The 22108-nt window shown below is 44.8% G+C and overlaps 3 protein-coding genes across 9 annotated transcripts in view; 2 read left to right on the top strand and 1 right to left on the bottom strand.

Annotated features, from left to right (window-relative positions):
* Positions 1 to 5086, top strand: part of LOC118210438 (uncharacterized protein KIAA1522-like) — a 54750-nt gene extending 49664 nt beyond the window's left edge. For 2 of the 3 annotated variants that reach the window (XM_035386633.1, XM_035386652.1), the window contains one exon: positions 2891 to 5086. In XM_035386633.1, the coding sequence (XP_035242524.1) occupies positions 2891 to 2946 (56 nt within the window). In that variant the 3' untranslated portion in view covers positions 2947 to 5086. The remainder of the gene's footprint in view (positions 1 to 2890) is intronic. The other variant, XM_035386642.1, reaches the window with a different exon arrangement.
* Positions 5087 to 5304: 218 nt separating this feature from the next.
* Positions 5305 to 8172, top strand: LOC118223622 (CD276 antigen-like). Of its 4 annotated transcripts, none has more exons than XM_035410397.1 (5): positions 5305 to 5499; positions 6160 to 6285; positions 6829 to 7176; positions 7277 to 7558; positions 7784 to 8172. In XM_035410397.1, exons 2-5 carry the CDS (start codon positions 6213 to 6215, stop codon positions 8011 to 8013), a joined length of 933 nt encoding a protein of 310 aa, XP_035266288.1. In that variant the 5' UTR covers positions 5305 to 5499; positions 6160 to 6212; the 3' UTR covers positions 8014 to 8172. The 4 variants fall into 4 exon arrangements, with proteins under 4 accessions (XP_035266288.1, XP_035266296.1, XP_035266278.1 ...); XM_035410387.1 differs by having other exon boundaries at positions 5315 to 5494; positions 7781 to 8172; XM_035410379.1 differs by having other exon boundaries at positions 5315 to 5499; positions 7781 to 8172.
* A 5368-nt stretch (positions 8173 to 13540) lies between these two features.
* On the bottom strand, positions 13541 to 21856 carry LOC118223304. Of its 2 annotated transcripts, XM_035409676.1 has the most exons (9): positions 20757 to 21856; positions 19562 to 19677; positions 19350 to 19453; positions 18520 to 18694; positions 16856 to 16970; positions 16116 to 16201; positions 15292 to 15380; positions 14513 to 14907; positions 13541 to 14464 (listed from the first exon to the last, which is right to left on the bottom strand). In XM_035409676.1, the coding sequence occupies exons 1-9, from the start codon at positions 21294 to 21296 to the stop codon at positions 13658 to 13660; spliced, it is 2427 nt and encodes an 808-aa protein (XP_035265567.1). In that variant the 5' UTR covers positions 21297 to 21856; the 3' UTR covers positions 13541 to 13657. The 2 variants fall into 2 exon arrangements, with proteins under 2 accessions (XP_035265567.1, XP_035265558.1); XM_035409667.1 differs by having other exon boundaries at positions 13541 to 14907.
* Between the last annotated feature and the right edge of the window lie 252 nt (positions 21857 to 22108).

The following is a 22108-nucleotide window of genomic DNA, read 5'->3' as shown; positions in this document are numbered from 1 at the left end:
AGCCCGTTGTGTGAAATCACTATCCAACTTTTTAAAAATTTTTAGTGAAGCAGTGTTCGACATATCTATGGGCAGAGTTACTAGCTTAACTCCATTTTCCAGTAGCTCGCCATGTGTTTAAGTTTAACCATTTCCAAAATCAAGTCAAACTGTTGTATTGGAATAAATTTTAAACCATTATACCTGCGGGCCTATCATATCTGAACCCAGGTCTCTGCGGTGGTAAAAAAAAAATTCCCTGCCTAAAATGGACCAGATTTATTGCGTCAGCGCTATGACTGGTCTGCCCCATGTACAATGCATTGGCAAAGTTACCGTGTTACTATCATTTAATATTGGACATTTACGTGACCATACCATGAAACTTGGAGTGCACATAAGTGCATGAATGGGCATGCTTAATGTTACAACAGCTCTCAACAGCAGCAGATTGGCCAAATGGGGGGGCGACATAGCTCAGGAGGTAAGAGCGGTTGTCTGGCAGTCGGAGGGTTGCTAGTTCAATCCCCGCTCTGGGCGTGTCGAAGTGTCCCTGAGCAAGACACCTAACCCCTAACTGCTCTGGTGAATGAGAGGCATCAATTGTAAAGCGCTTTGGATAAAAGCGCTATATAAATGCAGTCCATTTACCATTTACCAAATTGTCGAGTGTCAGTCAAGTGTACCTGTCTGTCAGGCAGAAGCTGTAGGGAAGTGGGATGAAAACGGGAAGAATTAGAATTTTAACTGATGCCTCTGCAGTCGACTCTTCGACTGCGATTGACATATCGGACACCCCTGAACTGCTGTAATGTACTGAGTTTGGAGAAGGGAGTGGGCAGTGTTACCGCTGCACTGTGAGCCACACACACACACACACCGCACACACACACACACACACACACCGCACACACCGCACACACACACACACACACACACACCGCACACACACACACACACTACACACACACCGCACACACACACACACACTGCACACACACACACACTACACACACCGCACACACACACACACACACACACACACACACTACACACACACACCGCACACACACACACACACACACCGCACACACACACACACACACACACACTACACACACACACTGCACACACACACACACACACACACACACACACACACACACACACACACACTGCACACACACACACACTACACACACCGCACACACACACACACACACACACACACACACACACACACACACACACACACACACACACACACACTACACACACACACACACACACACACACACACACACTACACACACACACACTGCACACACACACACACACACACACACACACACACACACACACTTCCCAGATGAACGCTGCCGTAAACCCGAGCGACTTTGCAGAGCAGAAAATGTCGGGAGACTGAAGTTGTGAGCGCCCTAAAACTCAAACTCGCTTTGCCTCCACGCGTGATTACAGCGCCTTTCAGCGCACGCTGGCCTTCAGCGCGCGATGGCACGCAGCATCGATGTGAATCATCCGCAGGACTGTCAAAAATACTGCCCTTCGGGGCCTCTAGTGGCGCAGCCTGTAGAGCGCTAACCACACGCTCAATGCCAGCCGCGACGTCGGCTGCTCGAATCCGACCGCCAACCTTTGCCGTACGTCTCTCCCTCTCTCTCCTCCTAATTCTTCCTGTCTTTCTACACTGTTCTATCAAATAAAGGAAAAGCCCAAAAAAACATATTAAAAAATACTGCCCTTTGACTCACATGTGGTGAACAAAATCATGTGCTTCACAATTTCCTGCCACAGAATGCATTGTCAGCCCTAAAAATCACAACCCTTATACTGTCATTACTGAACAAATTGCACCAGTGCACAAGTGATTTAAAAGCAATCGGGTCAAAAATTATGTATTTATTTTTTATAGATGTTTATAAGTTGTGAAACATCTTGCCTTACACTCAATGGTTCTTTTTAAAAAAAAATTTTTTTATCTGATTATTAATTTGAGTAGAATCACATATATACCTGAATACATGTTATAGTGTTACTGTAATTGCACTTAAAAAAACACCAAAGATGAGAAATAAAGTCATAACATTAAAAAAACAAAATTGCAGGCTTTCTTGTAAACAAAGCTTAGAAACCTGTGTAGTGGAGTATAGTTCTGTTCATAGTATATAGTTTAGTTTCTGGGGAAATATGATTATAGCTGGTCATTTGACCTCTGTAGCTGGTCATTTGACCTCTGTAGCTGGTCATTTGACCTCTGTTGTGGTCATTCTAGTAGGTACCAAGAGGCCAGCTGCCGGTTCTCAACCTCAGCACCAGATGTCATTTTGGACCCCTGCTGATATCTATAATTTTTGCTCAAAAAGCCAGTTTCCCCGTTGGGCTCCATTCACTTTTGACAGCAAAAATAAAATACTTCCTAATATAATGGATACTCTGTGCATTATATTAGGAAGAAAAATCACTTATTATTTTTTTTATTATTTATTATTATTTTTTTTTAAAGGGTTGCCAGTTCAAACCCCGCCCTGGGTATGTCGAAGTGTCCTTGAGCAAGACACCTAATCCCTAACTGCTCTGGGGAATGAGAGGCATCAATTGTAAAGCGCTTTGGATAGAAGCGCTATATAAATGCAGTCCATTTACCATTTACCACTATCCTCGTGGTACATGTGATTTAGGCATGTGACCAAGGACACAACTGAGAATGTCTGTTAAGTGAAAAATTGTACTTCCTGGTTCTGCTGTGCTCCCCATAGGTCTCTATATGGGTCGCTGTCTCCACATATTATATACTCTAAGATAGGTTCACACTCAGAATCCCTGATGCTTAATTCTTCTGTTTGTGCTGCCGGGTGGGTCTCTGAAAAGTTCTCTGTCCTCTCTCCTCCAGCAGGTGGCGCACAGCCCGCAAGCACAGACCAAGTGACCTTATCTCCACCGCCTTGATCAATGGACCGACTGACCAATCAGGACTGTGGGACATAGTCTCTCATTGGCCATTTGTGAGGGAGGTGAATTAAGTGCAGGTGTCAAGAGAAGGGGGAAAAAAGAAAGTCAGAGAAAGTGAGAGATGGAGATGGAGAGGGAGAGGAGAGAAAAGAAAGAAAAGACATGGAACCATTGGGAAAAAAAGACTGAAGCCTTGAGAAGACTTGGTGGCCTTATAACAGCCTTTGTGTTTATGCAAGAAAGGTGTTGGTCTTTAATTTCTTATAAAGTTACAGCTTTTTTGAGCATTTTTCTGAATTCCAGAAAGACTTTACTCTGGCTGCTGCCGAATGCCATGTCTCCTGGCACAGGGTGGACAAAAAACATTTGTTTCTGAGGAGTTTTGCTGAATTCACTGGCAGTTTGGTGAGGCGGTTGCACACAAGGTTTCCCTCTAGTGGTGCAAGAGGAGGATGACCACCAAGACATGGTTCAGGTGTGCTTGTTGCTTTGTATTCATAAAAAACTGGACACTATATCACTTAAAATATGCACTATTCTTTCATCTAGTTGTTCTGTTAATCATCAAAATCATCACTGTCGTCACAATTAAACTAATTGTTTCCTGTATATCACATAAGCCATCCAATCCAATGTGGAAACACAAATATGAGTATTTTCTTTTCTTATTTTAGTGTGGTTTCATCATTGTAATTTAGTGGTCTGTTTTTGTGTAGGAATGAGTAGCCTATTCCGGCCGGGGAGTCCTGCGTTCACTACAAAGAAAAGAGTATATTTACAGAGCTAAGCTACAACAGCACTTTGTGCGGTAAATGAGCCGCACCTTGTTTTTTATGGTTGTTTTTTATTTTTTTTTATTTTAATATTCCTTAAGATAGCATTATGGCACAGCCATTTTTGAGACCTGTATTATGTTAAATGTGGGCTGGAACTGCTGTTCATCTTAACTGCTGCGGGGAGTGGGGGGGGGGGGGGGGGGCTGCATGGCTTTTAAACTCTGTTCCCCTTCAGAGCTCATGCAGTACATACACACCTGCTCTACAGGGCCTGTTACACTGTCTGATTCGAAACCACCACGGTTTTTTCTGTGTGCACCTGATGTCATGGCTCGAACCCGTCTCCCTGAACAGGTGCCCCCTCTCCCATTTTCCCCACAGACTCTCGTTAAAAGACGGTTTGCTCCCTGAAGAGGTTAGTGTTACAGGCAGACATAAACTTAACATGAAAAAGTATTTTTTTAAAATCAGATCATAAATTTCATTTACCTTTGTTTCCTGTTGGTAAAATACCGTTTTCTTCTCTCGTACTAAGTAACATATGGTTATATGTATGCGGTGTCCTTTATGTAATTTTTTTTTTTGATAATCGTTTTCTTCTTGTAAATTTCAAATAAATAGACAACAGTGTTGCTCAGTTCAGAGGGCGTGGTCACAGGACACTTGGGCGGACCGAAGGTGGACAGGAGAGCTGTTGATATATAGCCACACCCCCTTCATGTGAGGTGTATTTTAGCCACACCCCCTCCTGTTTTGTGTAAGTTTAGGAACTATGGGTATCGAGGAGCCCAGCTTCAGGTGAATCCCCCCTCCCCCGTGTACCTGACTGAAACCAGGTATGCACACTTCTGTGTACATTTGGTTAGACAGACGTGAATCAATCCTGACCAGGCAGGGCCTGCGGATTTGTGGGTTTAAAAAAAAAAAAAAAAACAGCAGCTAAAGAGAGAGTCTCGGCTTGGAAAAGAAGTTCAGTTGTCAGTTTGGTCCCAGGACAGGTGTAAGGTAGCCGGGCTAACCGCAGATTCACCCCCAAACAGAACAGCGCAGGTAGAGCAGGTCTGCTTTATAAGTGTCTGCTCTGGGCTCACCTTCTCTTGAAATGATTAAACCCGAAAATCTAATTTCTGCTTTGCTTTTCTCTTCTAACTGTGGCACAGATGTCCTTGCTCAGGTAATCAGGGAAATGGAAACAAACTCTCAACCACTGTCTGAAAATTCTACCTTGGAAATGCAAAAAAACAAACAAACAAACAAAAAAAATAATAATAATATTGATTAAATAATGATGATATGCCAATAATGTACAGTTTATTATTCCTTTGTTCACAAATGCTATGAATAAATGAAATGCCTTAGAACTCGTGGCTTGTGTTTTTTTTATAAGTGTGCAGTGTGTGTGAGAGAGAGAGGGCGAAAGAGTGAGCAAGCAAGTGAAATCACACCTCGGGAATTGTTTATGGGCTACGTAACTACGAAAATATTGCGCCATGAAAAACAGGAATGTATTGTTCTATTATGTGAGTCATGGAAACAAACTGAGTTAGGCTCGTCCACACGATACTAGCATGGACGTATTGGTTGCTCCCAGAGTTTCGAACGTAAGCCGTTGAAAACGCCCTCTGATATAAATTTAGAAATTAACGTCTTCCCTGTTCAGTGAGCAAACGACATTGGAGAAACTACACTGAGACTGGAAGCTGCGTCGTAACCTATTTTTATACGGTCTATGGTCGTAACACTCAGAGAAGGAGGAATTTCAGAAACCGGTACAGTAAGTTTCTGTTCACTTTAAATATGTACAAGTGACGGCGTTAAATAAAATACTACAGACGTTTCGAGACCTTAGTGTCTGTGATTGTAATGTAAATGTAACATTACTGTTTACAGATATAGCTCAGGTTATGATTTATTTAAACATATTTTTTACAGAACCGTTTAAATAAAATAGTGCGCCTAGTCAATCTGTGCCACGTGCGATTTGTTCTTATACAACATAATGTATGTATGAATTTGATTATATCAAGAATAGTATCTGTACGCGTAACATTACCTGTTAAAACCTTGGTATGAGTGATTTCACTGTAATTCGATCAAATGAGCTGCTTGTCTGTTTTAGGCTCACCGAAGTAGCGAAATGGCATGGTGTAGCTTATTTCAAAACGAAATATACAGGCTTAATTGTATATTTTTACTTTTTAAAAAACTTACCGTCAGTACCAATAATTTTTTAATAGTTTGTCTAATTAAAAAGTAAAAAAAAAAAAAAACATTTAAACGTTCCTTTTTGGCTAAATTGTTCTTGGGGCCAGAAAGTTAAAATGCTGCCATGCGTTTCTTCCACCCATGGCCTAGTTTTAACTCATGGCTGAAGAATTGTGCCAATTAGAAAATCAAAGTGGCTTTAACTTTGTGAAACTTGATTTTTCAACAGCGGGATTGAGGCATCACTTCTGGACCGGCACTTCTGATAACTGAAACACTGCTATGAGCTGGAACCTAAGGAGAACAGTCATATCCTTCCTTTGCCTGTTTTTCGAACTCCACTCATTCTGCAACGGTGAGTCGAATTCATAAGAAATAGGAAATAGTCACATTCCAAACATATTACTCCTCCTTTCATAAGTCTGAAATATGAAATGTAGTGCTTCACAACCCGCCACTAGAAATAGGACCCTTTGACAAGAGCACTTGCTTTGAGATTATCTTATCTCTGCACTGCTTTTCTTGCCGATATTGTGAAGGCCCTTTTAATCATAGTTACACATTTCATTTGTAGAGCGCTATTCCCACGCTCAAATCGTTTTCAATTTTTTATTGATATGAAACAGACATTTTATGTTATTTGCAAAGCCATTAAAGTATGGTCAATGAGCAATTATTGTTGATGAAATCCTGGTAAAATAAATATATATTTTAAAATAAAGCAAATACATTTTTTATTTGATATATTTGACCTTTAACCAGTGAGACGTTGGCAAGAGCACAGCACACACAGAACCTGTACACAATAACAGGTGTCTATGATGTAAGATACAAATAAAGAATGCTTATAGTTAAAACATTAATGTGATTATTAAAGTGTGACCTCTTCCCCCTTCAGGTGAATTTGAGATAAAGGTGCCCAGTGCGCCTCTAGTGGTCATTCATGGGCACAGCACGGTCCTGAGCTGCACCTTCCCTGTGAATGGGGCCTTTGACCTGGGCAGCAGCGTCATCACCTGGCAACGGCACCTGGAGGTGGTCCACAGCTTCTACCACAGCCGTGACCAGCTGGACCTGCAGAGCCGTCGCTATGCCAACCGTACCAGCCTGTACCATTCGGAGCTGGAGCGGGGAAACGCCTCCCTCCGGCTGGATCGTACCACTCCTGAGGACGCGGGGGAGTACACATGCGCCATCAGCACACTGACCGGCAGCCAGAAGAAATCCTTCCCTGTGAAAATTGCAGGTATTTAATAGACTCCTGTCCGGGGGTGTCAAACATGGTGTGTAGTGGGTGTGGTTTCGTAGCGAGGCGGTAACTCAGCTGTTTTTCTCTCCTTTCTCAGCATTCTACACGGAGCCCCACCTGCAGGTGAGCACGTCCCCCCAAAGCGTAGAGCTGAAGCTGACATCACGGGGGTACCCCGCCCCAAAGGTGCGCTGGCTGGACGCCACGGGGGCGGAGCTCTCTAACGGAACGCAGACGCAGCTCCTGACGGACACACAGGGGCTCTACGTGGTGTCCAGCTCCCTGACCCAGGAGAGGGGGGCCAACTCCACCCTCACCTTCCTCCTGTGGAACAAGGACCTGCACCAGGAGATCAGGAGGGAGTTCAGCCTGCTGGCAGGTAAAAATACACCTGGGGAGGGAGTACAGTATAATATTGTGGCTGCTAGGAGACAGTAGTCAGTATAATATTGTGGCTGCTAGGAGACAGTGGTCAGTATAATATTGTGGCTGCTAGGAGACAGTGGGCAGTATAATATTGTGGTTGTTAGGAGACAGTGAGCAGCATTGGATGTGCAGTGTTAATGAGACTGAATGACCTATGGCCCGTTTTTTCTTTCAGAAGCTGCCATTGTCCTGCGTGATGAGTCAAGGTCGGCTCTGTATGCTCTCCTGTCTGTGGCCATTTTAACAGTCCTGGGAATTCTGGGAATCATCCTGTTCTTGAAGAAGAGCCGCTGTTTCCGTGGACCCGATAGTACAGCCACTAGGGAAGAAAATACCTCCCTGAAAACGACTCCCCAAAGCAGTGAACAGGAATGGAAACCAAAGAACGGAGCAACTGTACTTTATTGAAATGCTGAACGTTAACCCTTTGAAGAGGTTTTTGGCAGTGGTTTTTTTTCTTCAACATTCCATGGAAGTGTTCTATAACTCCATTGATTTCAGTTACCAGTACTGCTTGTTACATCAGCATTAGAATGTTCAGTTAAGAACATTGAGCCTCATTCACCAATATCTTTCTCAAATTTGTTCTTGAGAAAGGTCCTAAGAAAAGTCTACGTCAGATTCATGACGCCCCGCCAATCCCCATAAAAGGGCATGAGACTGCAGGGCCGTGTGCACACAGAAATCGCACACAGGAATTGAAAAGAAAAGTTAAGAGAGAAGTCAAGAATGCCCAAACGAAAATCTAAAGACGGTGGAGCACCGGACTCCAAACGTAAGAAAAACTTCAGTAGTTCTGAAGTGGAGGTACTGCTGCAGGAAGTGAACAGCAAACGACTTGTCATATTTAGTAGCGTCAGTAGTGGATATAAAATAACAAACAAAAAAAAAAGATGCATGGGATGCTATTCAGTGAACGCTGTATCCGGAGAAGGTCGCACAACTGATGAAGTAGAAAAAAATGGTTTGATGTCAAATTTGAGGCAAAAAAAAAAAATGCTGGTGTGAGTGGACACAAGGAATTGCGTGTTATGCATTCAAACGACAAAGCGCTTCTCGTCACATTAATACCGCTAATTAAATCGACCGGCAGTAAACTGCATCGGAGAAACTAGCTGTTTCAACCCATCGCTGCGCAAAACACTGCACAAAAAATGTTTTGCCAGTCATTTTGGTGTCACACCCCAAACATTGGTGAATGTCAGAATCTACATGAACACTGTGTAACTGGGTTTCAAGAAGAGTATCCTTCTTATGAACGGTCGGTGAATGAGGCTCATTGTAATCTCATATTTATGATGTTACACCTTAAAGAGTTAAAACGAACAAGTTAACTTGCATTTTAGTGCTTTATGATTGTTCCGTTTACACTGGCTGGTCCGTCTTACAAACTCTGGTAAGAGTTATTCACACTGAACCGAGTGGATAGGTATTAGATTAAAGTGGGCATACTGTTGATTGTGTGTTTTATCTCCAAGCCAGGAGCTTGCTGACAAAACAGAAAAGCTATTTGTTGCACACCTCATTATTTTATTTTATAATTATTATTTTTTTGCATACTTGTATATTGAAAACATATGCGAGAGAATTTGTGGGTAACATTTACGCTTTAATGTGCATTAATAAACCGATTCTAATGCTGTCGGCACATTTTGTTATACCTCTCAAAGGCAGGTTCCTTTTAGGATTCCATCTTGGATTTTAACTTGTGGTACTGCAAAAATGTCTTATATGCAGTTTTGTATCGTTAACGTTTCCAGTCACCAACTGATGTTTTTGTATTGCTATCTAAAATTTATATGTAATAGTTTCTTGAAATTGACAGATATTTTGGAATATTTTTTAAACTGTATTTATTGCCAATTTGTAAAGATACACATTTTAAAAGAGCAAATGCTTTTTTTTAAACTGCACTTAATGTCCATGAATAATGTTGCTGTTAAATATGAACAGTTTATGCAGTTCAAATCTTTGCAGTTTTACTTTGCTTATTAGACAATACAAATAGTCCACTGTTCTGTGTGTTCAATTTATCCAAATGGACATCATTCATACTAACTACTTTAACGTGAATTTATGTGCCTTTTTAATATTGAAACTGAATTTTCTCTAACTTGCCTGATAGAAACTGCATAAAATTTGGAAGTTGGCTTTAAAAAATGTTTTTGGTGGTTTTTTTTGGTTGTTGTTATACTGGACACAGAAATCTGGCCTGGTCTGAAAGTATTAAGCCTAGTGTGAACAGTAGTCATTTTAAAGTTAGTGCCCAATCTAGGCCAAATTTTAAAAATCTACCCTTCTTATTTCAATTTAGCTTTATTCATATGCTGATTTTTTAAATAAAAAGTATAAAGACACTTCACAAAAACAGAAAACATTTCTGTCAAATGCATGATTAAATCCATGTCAGTCAGCTAGTCAGTTATTTTAACCATTATTTTCACCAAACTGTGTCCATAGTCAATCTGACAGACAACGTTTACAGTTAGTTATTTAACTAACAGCCTCTGGGTCTGTGAGCCAGATTCATTTAACCTCTTTTGCGGTTATGAGTGAAACCCTACACACACTCTTCTGCAACTTCGAGAGGGCCAGGTCTCCCCTTCCTGTGTGCTCTCTTCTCGCACTCCAACTTCCTGTCTCTACTGGTCCCCTCAGTGGTGGATCAAACTCACCAAAGTGGTCAGAAAAGCAGAATCATTGAACAAACTTCCCAAAGTGATCGGGAAAGCAGAATCATTGAACAAACTTCCCAAAGTGATCGGGAAAGCAGAATCGCTGAACAAACTTCCCAGAGTGGTTGGGAAAGCAGAATCATCAGCTACATTCCAACACAATCTAAAGACATCCTGCCTCATCAGTCTGTGTCTAGGTTCCACTCCCATGCCCACCCCTGAAATCTCCAGCCTTCCTTATCAACTAAGGTAATGGTATTTTTATGGTTTGTGATTATATTTTATGGTTTTAAGTTTCAGGGTGTGTTATGAATGTGGTCCATATTTACTCAGAATTTGTACTTTTGGTTTGGTACTGTGGTGTGCTTATTCGCTGGCCTAGGCAGGCCCGGCAATATTACTCATGTTAATCAGGGGAAAGTACTCTTGGTTCTCCCACATTGCCACTCTGGATGAGAGCATCTGCTAAATAAATGCAATATTGCTGTTGTGAGTCAGTCACTTATCGCATTTTGGTTTTATAGTACAGTAAGTGTAACTGCCATGTGTCATCTGAACTTTGCTCAACCTCAGTTACTTAAAGCTCCTTGAGCTCCCTCTGCACAACAGGTCACACCTCTAACCGACTACTTTCATAGTCATTATTAAAGTGTGCAGTGTGGATTGTCATACATTGTTATGTACATGAACGGATGTAGGCTACTGTCAGGAATTTTGTACATATATTATTATTCAATATTCTTGATTGTATGTTCATCCAGTGGGGCCAGACACAAATTTCCCCAGAAGCACAGACAGTTAATTTAGTAAAGTTAAAAAAAAAAAAACCTCCAAATAGCTACACCAAATGGCGAATTTATGTGCAGAGTCAAAGAGGAATGCCAGTTTATTGTTCAGTAATAATGACAATATAAAATGGTGCAAATTGTGTGTGGTGAAATGGCAATACGCGTAAATGACTAATATGCGCAGACTGCTGAGGAGCCTTCCCGAACCTTTGAACCATTTCTCTCCTTATATTGAAGGAAAAACCCCCAAGTCATCAAATAAAGACACAATCATGACAAAACAGTGCCACAATGAATCCTGCTTGTGCCACCTCTGTACGCATATCACACTGCGATAACCTTTGTAACTGAGACACCAACTTGTTCAGCATGACATCAGCGTTCCAAAAATATGAAACATGATCACATTGTATTTTAGAGAACCTAAAGTTCACATAATGCTGATCCAATCAGATGTTTAGAAGCTGAGCACTGTCTCCCTATCACACTTGCTGACTCCCTGTCAGCACAGTCAACAGTCCGTTTTCTTTTGGAGGTCTGATGAGGAGCACACTTTTGTAAACCGCTTTACAATTTGAATCTTCTCAAGTCATGTTCAATCAAAAAACATTAAGGGTGTCTTCCTTGTGCTTAATATAAATAACTTGACAGGAAAAGCCAGGTGACTAGCCCAGTATTCAACATGACAAAGCATGACACTGCGTGACACGTGATACTGCATGACGCTGACTAACCACTGTGTCATGCTGCCACCACTTCCTGCTTCCTGTATAGCTCCTGAAAACTTTTCCCCACTTCTTGTAAGACTCCTGAAACATCCTGCCACCACTTACTTTGCATTAAAAAACTTTAAATGAGACCACAAGATCTGTCATGGGGGAAGTTTGTTTTAAGGGAATGCTACCTTCCATGTTTTCATGTACCAAAAGCATGCTTACAGTTGGAGATGAAGATTTCTTTCCTTCCATATGATAAAACCACATGCATTCTGAAGACATGAATGTCATGGCTGATTCATAGTATCTATGAAATCACTGGAGCATTCAGAACAAAGAATTTGTTTCCTCTTGCTAACTCCTGGTCATAGGTGTAGATTTCGGGGGGAACGCAGGGGATACGTCCCCCTCAATATTTAGAACACGTGCATTTGTCCCCCTCCCCCAATAAAAACAGGAAAGAAGCAGGGGATTTTATTTCCACCATAAATTCATGCAGAAAAGGCACAAATTTGTGCATAAAAATTCACCAGAATGCAGGAAATGAAGTGTTTGACGCTTAAAATTTGCTGGGGGGGAAGACCCCCACACCCGCCGCTTAATGTCCCCCCCCCAATGTTCAAACGAAACCTACGCCACTGCTCCTGGTGGATTCTTGAAGACCAAGTAAGCAGCTACGGCTGACATATAACAAGGTGCTTACTGTAGATCATGGGATTCAAAAATCCTTCTTATTCCCAGTATATTTCACAATTTCAAATTGTTTTCACTGAATTACAGAGGATTCTGGAAGACCATATAGCCAGCTAGAGCTGGCATGAATTTCGAATTTACCACAGCAATCTGGAAATAGGGTTCCCAAATTCTTTTATATGCAATTTAGAATATAAAATATATTATTAATAATCCTCTCTTCAAAAAAGTATAAAAAGTAATTTAATTTTCACCTAAATTAATTTACTTTAAAGCATTTTGCTCATTTGGAATTATGGGATTCCAAAACCTACCATATATATTAAAAATGCGTTAAAAATGTGTTTTTTTTTTTCAAATTATTTTGTGTAAACTACAGTGTAATCTTGAAGACCACAGCCAACTTTCATACAATTATGAAAAAATATATAATTAAGTAATTTCAACTTTCACCAAAATCCAGGGGTTCTTAAAAACCACATATAAAGTTACTGTTAACTATTATTTTCATACATGTTTACTGTAGTTAGTTGGATTAAATCTTATTCCTCCATATTGACAATTAAATTATCAATATCGCCATCTTAAAAAAGGTATTAGAAAATAGTTTCACCAAAGACAAGTGGATAATGGGATATGTAGTCACCAACTACACATTAATTTTAAAAAATTTTACTGCAGGAATTATGGGAATTCAAGATCCTTCAGGGTTAGAATTGAGTTCAGGAGCTCATGTTTAGCTTAGTTTTTGTTTTTGGATAACTCAATTTTTTCACTTTTAAAAAAAGTAACACTATAAGTTTGTTTCAATATTGCTTCGGTGAAAGAGGTTTCATAATAAATAACTAAGGTCAAATTTCCATGGAACTGTATATATAAATTGTATATACACTCTACTGCACAATTACACTGATACACACCCATCTCAATGGGGAAAAAAATCACGCATTTAAGATGAAGTTTGGTATTAAAACGTGTTAAGTATGAATATGGTGCGAATGATGGTTTGGGAAACCAGTGTTAGGTGAGAAAACAAAGATAAAACAATGTCACCTGCGGCCAAGAGGATTTTCAGATTTTTATTCGTCCGATAGCATCAATAGAATAGATGACGTTCCATCAAATGCTGACGTTCTCTTCCAGTGAGCCTCTGCCTGGCCAAGCAGATTCATTCAGACTGTCAGTCATGCCAGGGTCTACTGGCCAGCCAATCACCCCCACTCAGGAATTTAGCATCACCAATCCCAGAGGAGAGCCCATAGTGTTCCACTGGCTCCACCTCCTTCCCAAATGTTGGCCCCTCCCCAACCCCACCATCCTTTCCCACCATAAACTTTGACTGTTCTTTCACCAATGACTTTTCCCCCTCCCCAAACATTTTTGCCACTCCCTTCCCCATCTCCTCTTCCATCCCAATCACTGCCTTAAATTCTGGTCCCACCTCCCTATGAGTCTCCTCCTCCCTAAGCATTGGCCACTCCCCCTCCCAAGTCTCCTCCCCAAAGTCAGGCCACTCCCCGTCCCCAGTCTTCTCTCTCATTCCCATCAGTGCCTTAAATGTTGGTACCACTTCCCCACTAAACTCCTTCTCCCCAACCACTGGCCCCTCCCCAATCTTCTCAAACATTGGCCACTCCCCAATCTTCTCATTAAACATTGGCCAATCCCCATTCCCAAACACTGGCCACTGCCCCTCTACATTCTCCTCCCCCATCACTGCCTTCAATGATGGCACCTCCTCACCACTAAGCTCCTCCTCCTCCCCAAACACTGGCCCTCCCCCAATCTTCTCATCAAACTCTGGCCACTCCCCCTCCTCGGGCTTCTCCCCCATCCCCATCCCTGCCTTAAATTTTTGTACCATCTCCCCATCAAGCTCCTCCTCCCTAACCACTGGCCCCTCCTTCTCCTTCTCCCCAACCACTGGCCCCTTTTCCTCTCCAAATATCAGCCCTTTCTCCTTCTCCCCAACAACTGCCCCCTCCTCCTCCCTAGAGATAGGCCCCTCCGCCTCCCCAACAACTGCCCCCTCCACCTCCTCAACAACTGCCGCTTCTGCCTTTTCCCCAATCTCCTCCCTCATCCCCATCACTTCCTTCTGAAATGTGGATCCCATGTTCTCCCCACCAAGCTCCACCCCCTCCCCAGACTGCAAGGCCTTCTTAGTGGAGGGGGTGTGGCTCCCGTCCCCTCGGTAACGGTCCTCCTCGTACACATAGGCATACTCATATTCCCCTGGCCACTCTTCTTCCTCAAAGTCCTGAAACACTGCCCCACGATCTTCTTCCTCCTCCTCTACCTCCTCTTCCTCCTCCTCCAGTCTGCTCTTGGGCAAGACGGCCTCCCCCTGTTTGTGGTGTGTCGGGGGTGTGCTTCTTTTGGTTTCTGGGCCCACAGGAGCAAATACCAGGGGTCCACTGCTCTGGTAGCCTAGACAGAACAGAGCAAGGAATCAGGACTCATCTCCACGGCAACACTGACCTCAGACCGGCAGGGGAACTGCAGCGATAATGAGAAGGGTTGGGCAGTGTGGAGGGTATTAATCCGTTTTAGTGACAAATTACTAAATTTTAGTTTGGGTTTGGGCCTGAACAATATTTTTAATGACCACCGCCTCCCCAGTCTCCTCCTCCGCCCCCATCACTTCCTTCCAAAATGTTGATCCCGTGCCCCTCCCCCACCAATTCCGCCCCCTCACCAGACTGCATTATATATGGAGCTGTATAAATGGACGTAAATGCTCTGTAAAAGCTGTGTATGTCGCTCTGGATAAGAGCGTCTGCTAAATGGCTGTAATGTGATGGAGAAGCCTGCCTTCGTGTAGCGGCCGCCCCCCTCCCGAAAGCCGGCACTGGGAGTCGCAGCAGTCACACTCGGAGTCTCGCCCGGAGATCTCCTTCCACCTGCGGGAAGAGCGCAAGGCTGTCGGGGCCGGAGCGCAAACACGGTGCGTCTGAGCAGAGATTCTGCTCCCCACACCATCCCCCTCTGAAGTCCCTAACCACAGAACCCCAACCATCCCCTTCTGAAGTCCCAAACCACAGACCCCAACCATCCCCTTCTGAAGTCCCAAACCACAGACCCCAACCATCCCCTTCTGAAGTCCCAAACCACAGACCCCAACCATCCCCTTCTGAAGTCCCAAACCACAGACCCCTACTATCCCCTTGGACCTCCAAAACCAGACCCGCACCATCCCCATCTGACCTCCCAAACCAGACCTGCACCATCCCCTTCTGACCTCCCAAACCAGACCCCTACCATCCCCTTTTGAAGTCCCAAACCACAGACCCCTACCATCCCCTCTGACCTGCCAAACCACAGATTCTATAGACCGGCCAGACCTGTATTAACACGACAAGCGTTATGACATCATAGCTTCTGAACACTGCTTTGCCTCGAGCATAGATTGTATAATCACACCAGATATACGAATGTCCTTCACATTACAAGTGGTCTCCGTACCAATGAGGACAAAACATTTAAATTTGATACATTTCATGAATATTTGTAAAGGGGTATGTCCAAGTGAAATTCTGCACTGTACTAATGCACTGCCTGCCCCTGCTACCAACAAGACAGGATAGAAGGGACACAAGAGGGGAGTATCTGGTGAGCATATAGAATCTGTGCTGTACCTTCTTTCCTTCCTGCTGTAGGTGCAGGACTTGGCAGTAGACGTGGGACCCCCCACCGCCACAAAGAGATGGCAGTGCAGGAACACCTATCACGCAAAAAAAAAAAGAGAGGATTCAAAACAGGCCATTTTCACTCCTGGCACAGCTGCATGTGAAACCGAACTAAAGCTTACAAGCTTATATTTTTTGTCACCATTTGCAATGAGCATTCCACCTCTGGCAATAGATTTTATTTCTCTGACATGATCCTGGTTACATAAGAGATGAATGAAATAAATATCACAGGACAAAAAAACTGTGGCCAAGAGCTTACATAGAGCAACATAATGGGAGATTAAGATCAACAGTTTTTTTATTTTATATCCGTTTTCTTTTTATTTCGCATTTGCCAAAGGTTATCCTCTGAAATAAATTATGTTACATAGAATGCATTTAGACCGACCATGTCTGCACATGAAAAGTGCAACATGGATAGACTGTAGTTATATACACTGCACGCATGTATGTATGCACAGTATGTATTCACAGTAAAACATTCACAAGTAAATGAATAGTGTACACGTGGTTCCTATAGGACTTAAACTCTGTTTGAGTTGAATTAACACTGGACATGTGTGTGTTAGTTGTTTCTTTTCAGGTCAACACAGGAAGTGAAGCCAAAGTCAAATGTCCACTACCTGGTGAAGAATAAAAGCCTTCCTGGTCTATTCTAGACTCCGCAGGAGGGGGGCGTGGCTAACCTGGGCCGTAGAATTATCGTCAAACTGGAAAGCCTCCAGCACGAAATTTATGGTCCTGTCCGTCCTCTGGCAAAATCCCGAGCTACTGCCTTCTCTTTTGCTGTGCACCATGCACCTGTATGAACCACCAGTACACAACACACAGGAGCGTACACGTCATTCTTCCGAGTGCGAACCATGCATTTTGGAAAACCAAGACTGTTCAGTAATTTATATATGAGGAGAGAGAGAGAGAGAGAGATACAGACACAAAGCACAATCTGGGATCATTTCTGTCACTTAAATTCCCCTCTATCATGCTATGCACGTACCTCCTATGTCACTGATGTTACATGTACCTCCATCCAGCACGTATAATGCAATTCGTATCATTATCTTGCAATTCGTATTATTATCTCGAAGTTATAGCTTGTCATGCCTCCTAGTTTGACTTAGCATAGGTTAGGTCAGAGTAATGTTCACTGTGTGAACTGGACTTAATGTGTTCATGGCTATGAATAACTGTTACAAAATGGGTATTGTACCTTATCGGACCCGGGGACGCGTAGCTGCTCCAATGAACCTTCGGTATGCGCTCACTGTACGTCGCTTCGGATGAAAGCGACTGCCGGATAAACGCAGTGTAATGCACGCGCGCACACGGTACACTGAGACGTCCGCGCACACGGTACACTGAGACGTCCGCGCACACGGTACACTGAGACGTCCGCGCGCACACGGTACACTGAGACGTCCGCGCGCACGGTACACTGAGACGTCCGCGCGCACGGTACACCGAGACGTCCGCGAGCACACGGTACACTGAGACGTCCGCGCGCACGGTACACCGAGACGTCCGCGCGCACGCGGTACACCGAGACGTCCGCGAGCACACGGTACACCGAGACGTCCGCGAGCACACGGTACACCGAGACGTCCGCGAGCACACGGTACACCGAGACGTCCGCGAGCACACGGTACACTGAGACGTCCGCGCGCACGGTACACCGAGACGTCCGCGCGCACACGGTACACCGAGACGTCCGCGCGCACACACGGTACACCGAGACGTCCGCGCGCACACGGTACACTGAGACGTCCGCGCGCACACGGTACACTGAGACGTCCGCGCGCACACGGTACACTGAGACGTCCGCACACGGTACACCGAGACGTCCGCGCGCACACGGTACACCGAGACGTCCGCGCGCACACGGTACACCGAGACGTCCGCGCGCACACGGTACACTGAGACGTCCGCACACGGTACACCGAGACGTCCGCGCGCACACGGTACACCGAGACGTCCGCGCGCACACGGTACACTGAGACGTCCGCGCGCACGCGGTACACTGAAACGTCCGCGCGCACACGGTACACTGAGACGTCCGCGCGCACACGGTACACTGAGACGTCCGCGCGCACACGGTACACTGAGACGTCCGCGCGCACACGGTACACCGAGACGTCCGCGCGCACACAGTACACTGAGACGTCCGCGCGCACGCGGTACACTGAGACGTCCGCGCGCACACAGTACACTGAGACGTCCGCGCGCACACAGTACACTGAGACGTCCGCGCGCACACGGTACACTGAGACGTCCACGCACACGGTACACCGAGACGTCCGCGCGCACGCGGTACACTGAGACGTCCGCGCGCACACGGTACACCAAGACGTACCCGTAGTTCTCGATGACGGGGTGCTTGACAGAGGCGTCGGGGTTCGGCGCCGTGGAGGCGTGGCAGCGATCGACGTACAGCCTCCCGCCAGCCGGCAGGGAGACAGCGAACACCTGGAAGTGCACCCTCTGCCCCAGGAGGAAGACGCTGGAGGGGCTGGGGCTGGTCCACCCCTCTGAAACACACACACACAGACGCACACACACACACACACAGACGCATGCACAGACGCATGCACAAACGCCAAAGTGGCGGGTAACACACCAACGGGACAGTATGGGCACGTACTGCCACCTTCAGTCTGCCATTTTTACGCCTGGGTCAAACGCACAACCGCGTTGCTTCAGCTCCTCAGACGCCAGTGTGGACAGAAAAATGCTCCGGCAGATCCACAGGAATTTCGCTACGAAACGTGCTGCTCATCTAATCGCGCACTCACGTGAAATTATTTCGTTGTAAATCAGTGGTAACCAACCTCGTTACTGGCGATCTACCATCCAGTAGGTTTTCATTTTAACCCTAATTTGGCGCCCTTGACTCTTAGCCGCTGAACAAGATCCCTAGCTGTTGAATGAGATATGCTTTGTTAGGGTTGGAGTGAAAACCTACAGGACTGTAGGTCTCCGAAAACAAGGTTGGTTGCCTCTGCTGTAAATTAATCCAATATGATGTCCGAAGACAAATTAATTTCAAATAATGTCAACGCTCTCCTCTATAATGCTCTCGCTCACGGGTCCAAAAAGCATTTCAGAAATGACTAGAATAATAAATCCACAGTCTTTAAAAAAAATAAAAAAATTTAAAATTTTTTTAAAAACATTCCCCCTTACCATTCATCGTCTGGATTCCATACCCCGGCATTTGGGCCTGCAGCATCTTGCGTGCGGGCGTCGCCCAGGTAGGACGCACCGCGAGCAGGTGCACCTGGTGGACGCTGCAGATAGGACGGCATCATCCATGAAAGAGAGAGATGCACGTTTTCCAGCGGGGGTGGGGAGGGGGAGGGGGGACGGGGGAATAAACAAAATCCGGGGCGGCTAACCTCTTTACGCGGCACTCAATGTCCACGGTGAGACAGCGGGCCCACCGGACCGGCAGGTGCGTCGGCTCAGGCACAAAGTGCAGGGCGTACTTATACAGTGTGTGACCGGGCAGTTTCTGCAGGGGGAAGGCAGGGGAGGGCAGGGCAGGGCAGGGCAGATAGGGCAGTTACAGGTGCAGAGATCACAGGGAGGGGAAAGAAGGGATGCAGTGCTCGAGTTATGTGCTTCCATTCCCCACTGGGGGGCTGGGGGGGGGGGGAGTTTTAACCCAGTATAAAACGTCCCGCCCTCCAAAAAGCACACAAACTGGATGGTCTCCGTGCACCACCATTTAATCACGTTCTTTCAAACGAACTTAACACAGACCCAAAAAGAACCCCTGGTTGGATATTGGAAAAAAGAAAAAAAAAAGAAAAAACAAACAGACTTCAACAAATTACCCATCAGTGATCCGAACACCTTCACAACCCTGATTTCAACGTTAAAAAAACACTTTTCTCTGAATCAGGGAAATAGAGGAACCACTTAGGTACATCAATTGCCATCATTCCAGTTCCACACCTTAAAAGCATGATGATACTGGCCCAGAAAACTTAATATTTACAGTTCAACTCCCTTCCTCAACAATAAAATAAACCATAAACAACATCCCACTTCAACTGGCCCCATTAACTGAGGCAGTATATGAGATTGCTCATTTCAGGGGGAAAAAACACCATCCAAATTATACAGACATGATAAAAAAAAATTGATAACACTATAGCTCCTCCAATAACTAAATGGGAAGCAGTTCTCCAAACGCACACTGATCACAACTACTGGAAACACAAATGCGGTCATTTTCACCATGAGCACCAATCCAAAACCAAAGCACATCCAGTACCAAACCATACACACAGCACACATCACATTTATCATCAGGCTATTTGGCAATGTCCCCCAATGATAAAGTACTGGAAGGAAGTCACACAGAAACTGAACCCAGAAACGGGCATAAGATTCTACTTCCCCTCACTGTGGTTATTAGGTAACCTGTCCCCTATCGGCCCCCTCTCCTGAGCACTCAAACTAAATTCTCGTTTCTTCAGCAATCGACAAGAAAGTTCACTCAACTGCAAAAAAATGGAGTCAAACAATGACTGAACTCAACTGAACTGCTTGAGTATGACAGACTCCCCTGGTTAACATATTTACCTCTTGCCTGTTATCGCAAGACGTTAGCGGATAGGTGAACAGCAAGTCGTCGGAGGATTCGTCAACCCCATTGCTCTTGCACGTCCTTCCGATGGTCAACTCCGAGGGCGTGACGGCGAAGCCGAAGAAGTTCCTCTTGACCCGCACGGTGAACCCGGTGCTCGAGCAGTTGACCGACACGTCCACGAGGGCAGCGGTCTCCGCTTGGGGTGACTGAGCCAGGGTGCTGGTCATCGTATTTTCAGCTCGCGGCAGGACAGCAGGTACGAGTCCCTGCAACCGCTCGATGACCCGCGGCACCGGAAAACGGGTCTGGAAATCAGACAAATCCATGCGTCCAGGCTTGGCCGCTGGGGTAGATTTGGTGTCTCTTTGACCCAAATCTGAGGCGCCCAGTACTTCAGACTGGTATGATGACGTTCTCTTGCTGTTTTTGACCGAGGCCAGCATTGACTCATAACCCTCAGTTCGACCAGCGAGGCTGATCAGAACCAAGCTCCATACATTACACAAATTACACACATTCATCGCATTAACCATTTCAACCAGACGACAGCGCCGTAGGGTAGTTGAGAATCACAGAGAAAACGAACTAATAAACGAATTGCTGTTTTCAGCTGGTGGGTAATTTAAAGTTAGCGTGATTACTCCGGCGTGATTGGACGCAATCAGTTGATGTAGGCTACATGAGCGAGGTGCAACCAGACAGTTTAAATTCTCATACTGAAATTGAAAAAATGACACCACCATACCCAAAAGCAGTATTAAACAACATGAAGCTATTGAAACCGTTTTCAGGCATTTCCCGGCGGACACTAGGCAGAAAAAATTAACTCTTTTCCGCATACTGACGGTGCTCCAGTCGCTTAAAAGGGTGATATTCATGGAATGAAATATCTTGCGAATGGACTAATATAGGGTTTCTGCAAAATGATATCGCTGAAGCCAGGCGAGAGCAGATAAATCCAAATGAAAACCCAGACATGAAGCTCAGAAACGTTGGCGATGAGAAAACAATTTTGCTGAAAGATTAAAGCAAGCTTTTCAGTCTTTTGCGGAATAAATAATCAGGGGCATCTGCTTCTGAATACAGGTGGTTACCGGTCCATTTTTTAATTTTTTTTTTGAAGATGCAAGGTTTTAGATATAGTGCCAGTCATCTGCTGTGTTGCCACACGAGGGCACCAAAATCGCAATCAACGACTTGGTCGCACAGACAAGTTTTCAATTAGTCTGAAATCGTGTTGACGGGGGGCAGTGTGGTCTATTGGTTAGGGCACTGGGCTTGTAACTCAGAACTTTTAGGTTTGAATACCAGCTGGGGTGCTGCGGTTGCACCCTTGAGCGAAGGT

This window comes from Anguilla anguilla, chromosome 1 (assembly GCF_013347855.1).
Source record: "Anguilla anguilla isolate fAngAng1 chromosome 1, fAngAng1.pri, whole genome shotgun sequence".
Classification (NCBI taxonomy): Eukaryota; Metazoa; Chordata; class Actinopteri; order Anguilliformes; family Anguillidae; genus Anguilla; species Anguilla anguilla.
The sequence above is the reverse complement of the archived record's forward strand: the minus strand, read 5'-3'. Positions and strand labels throughout refer to the sequence as shown.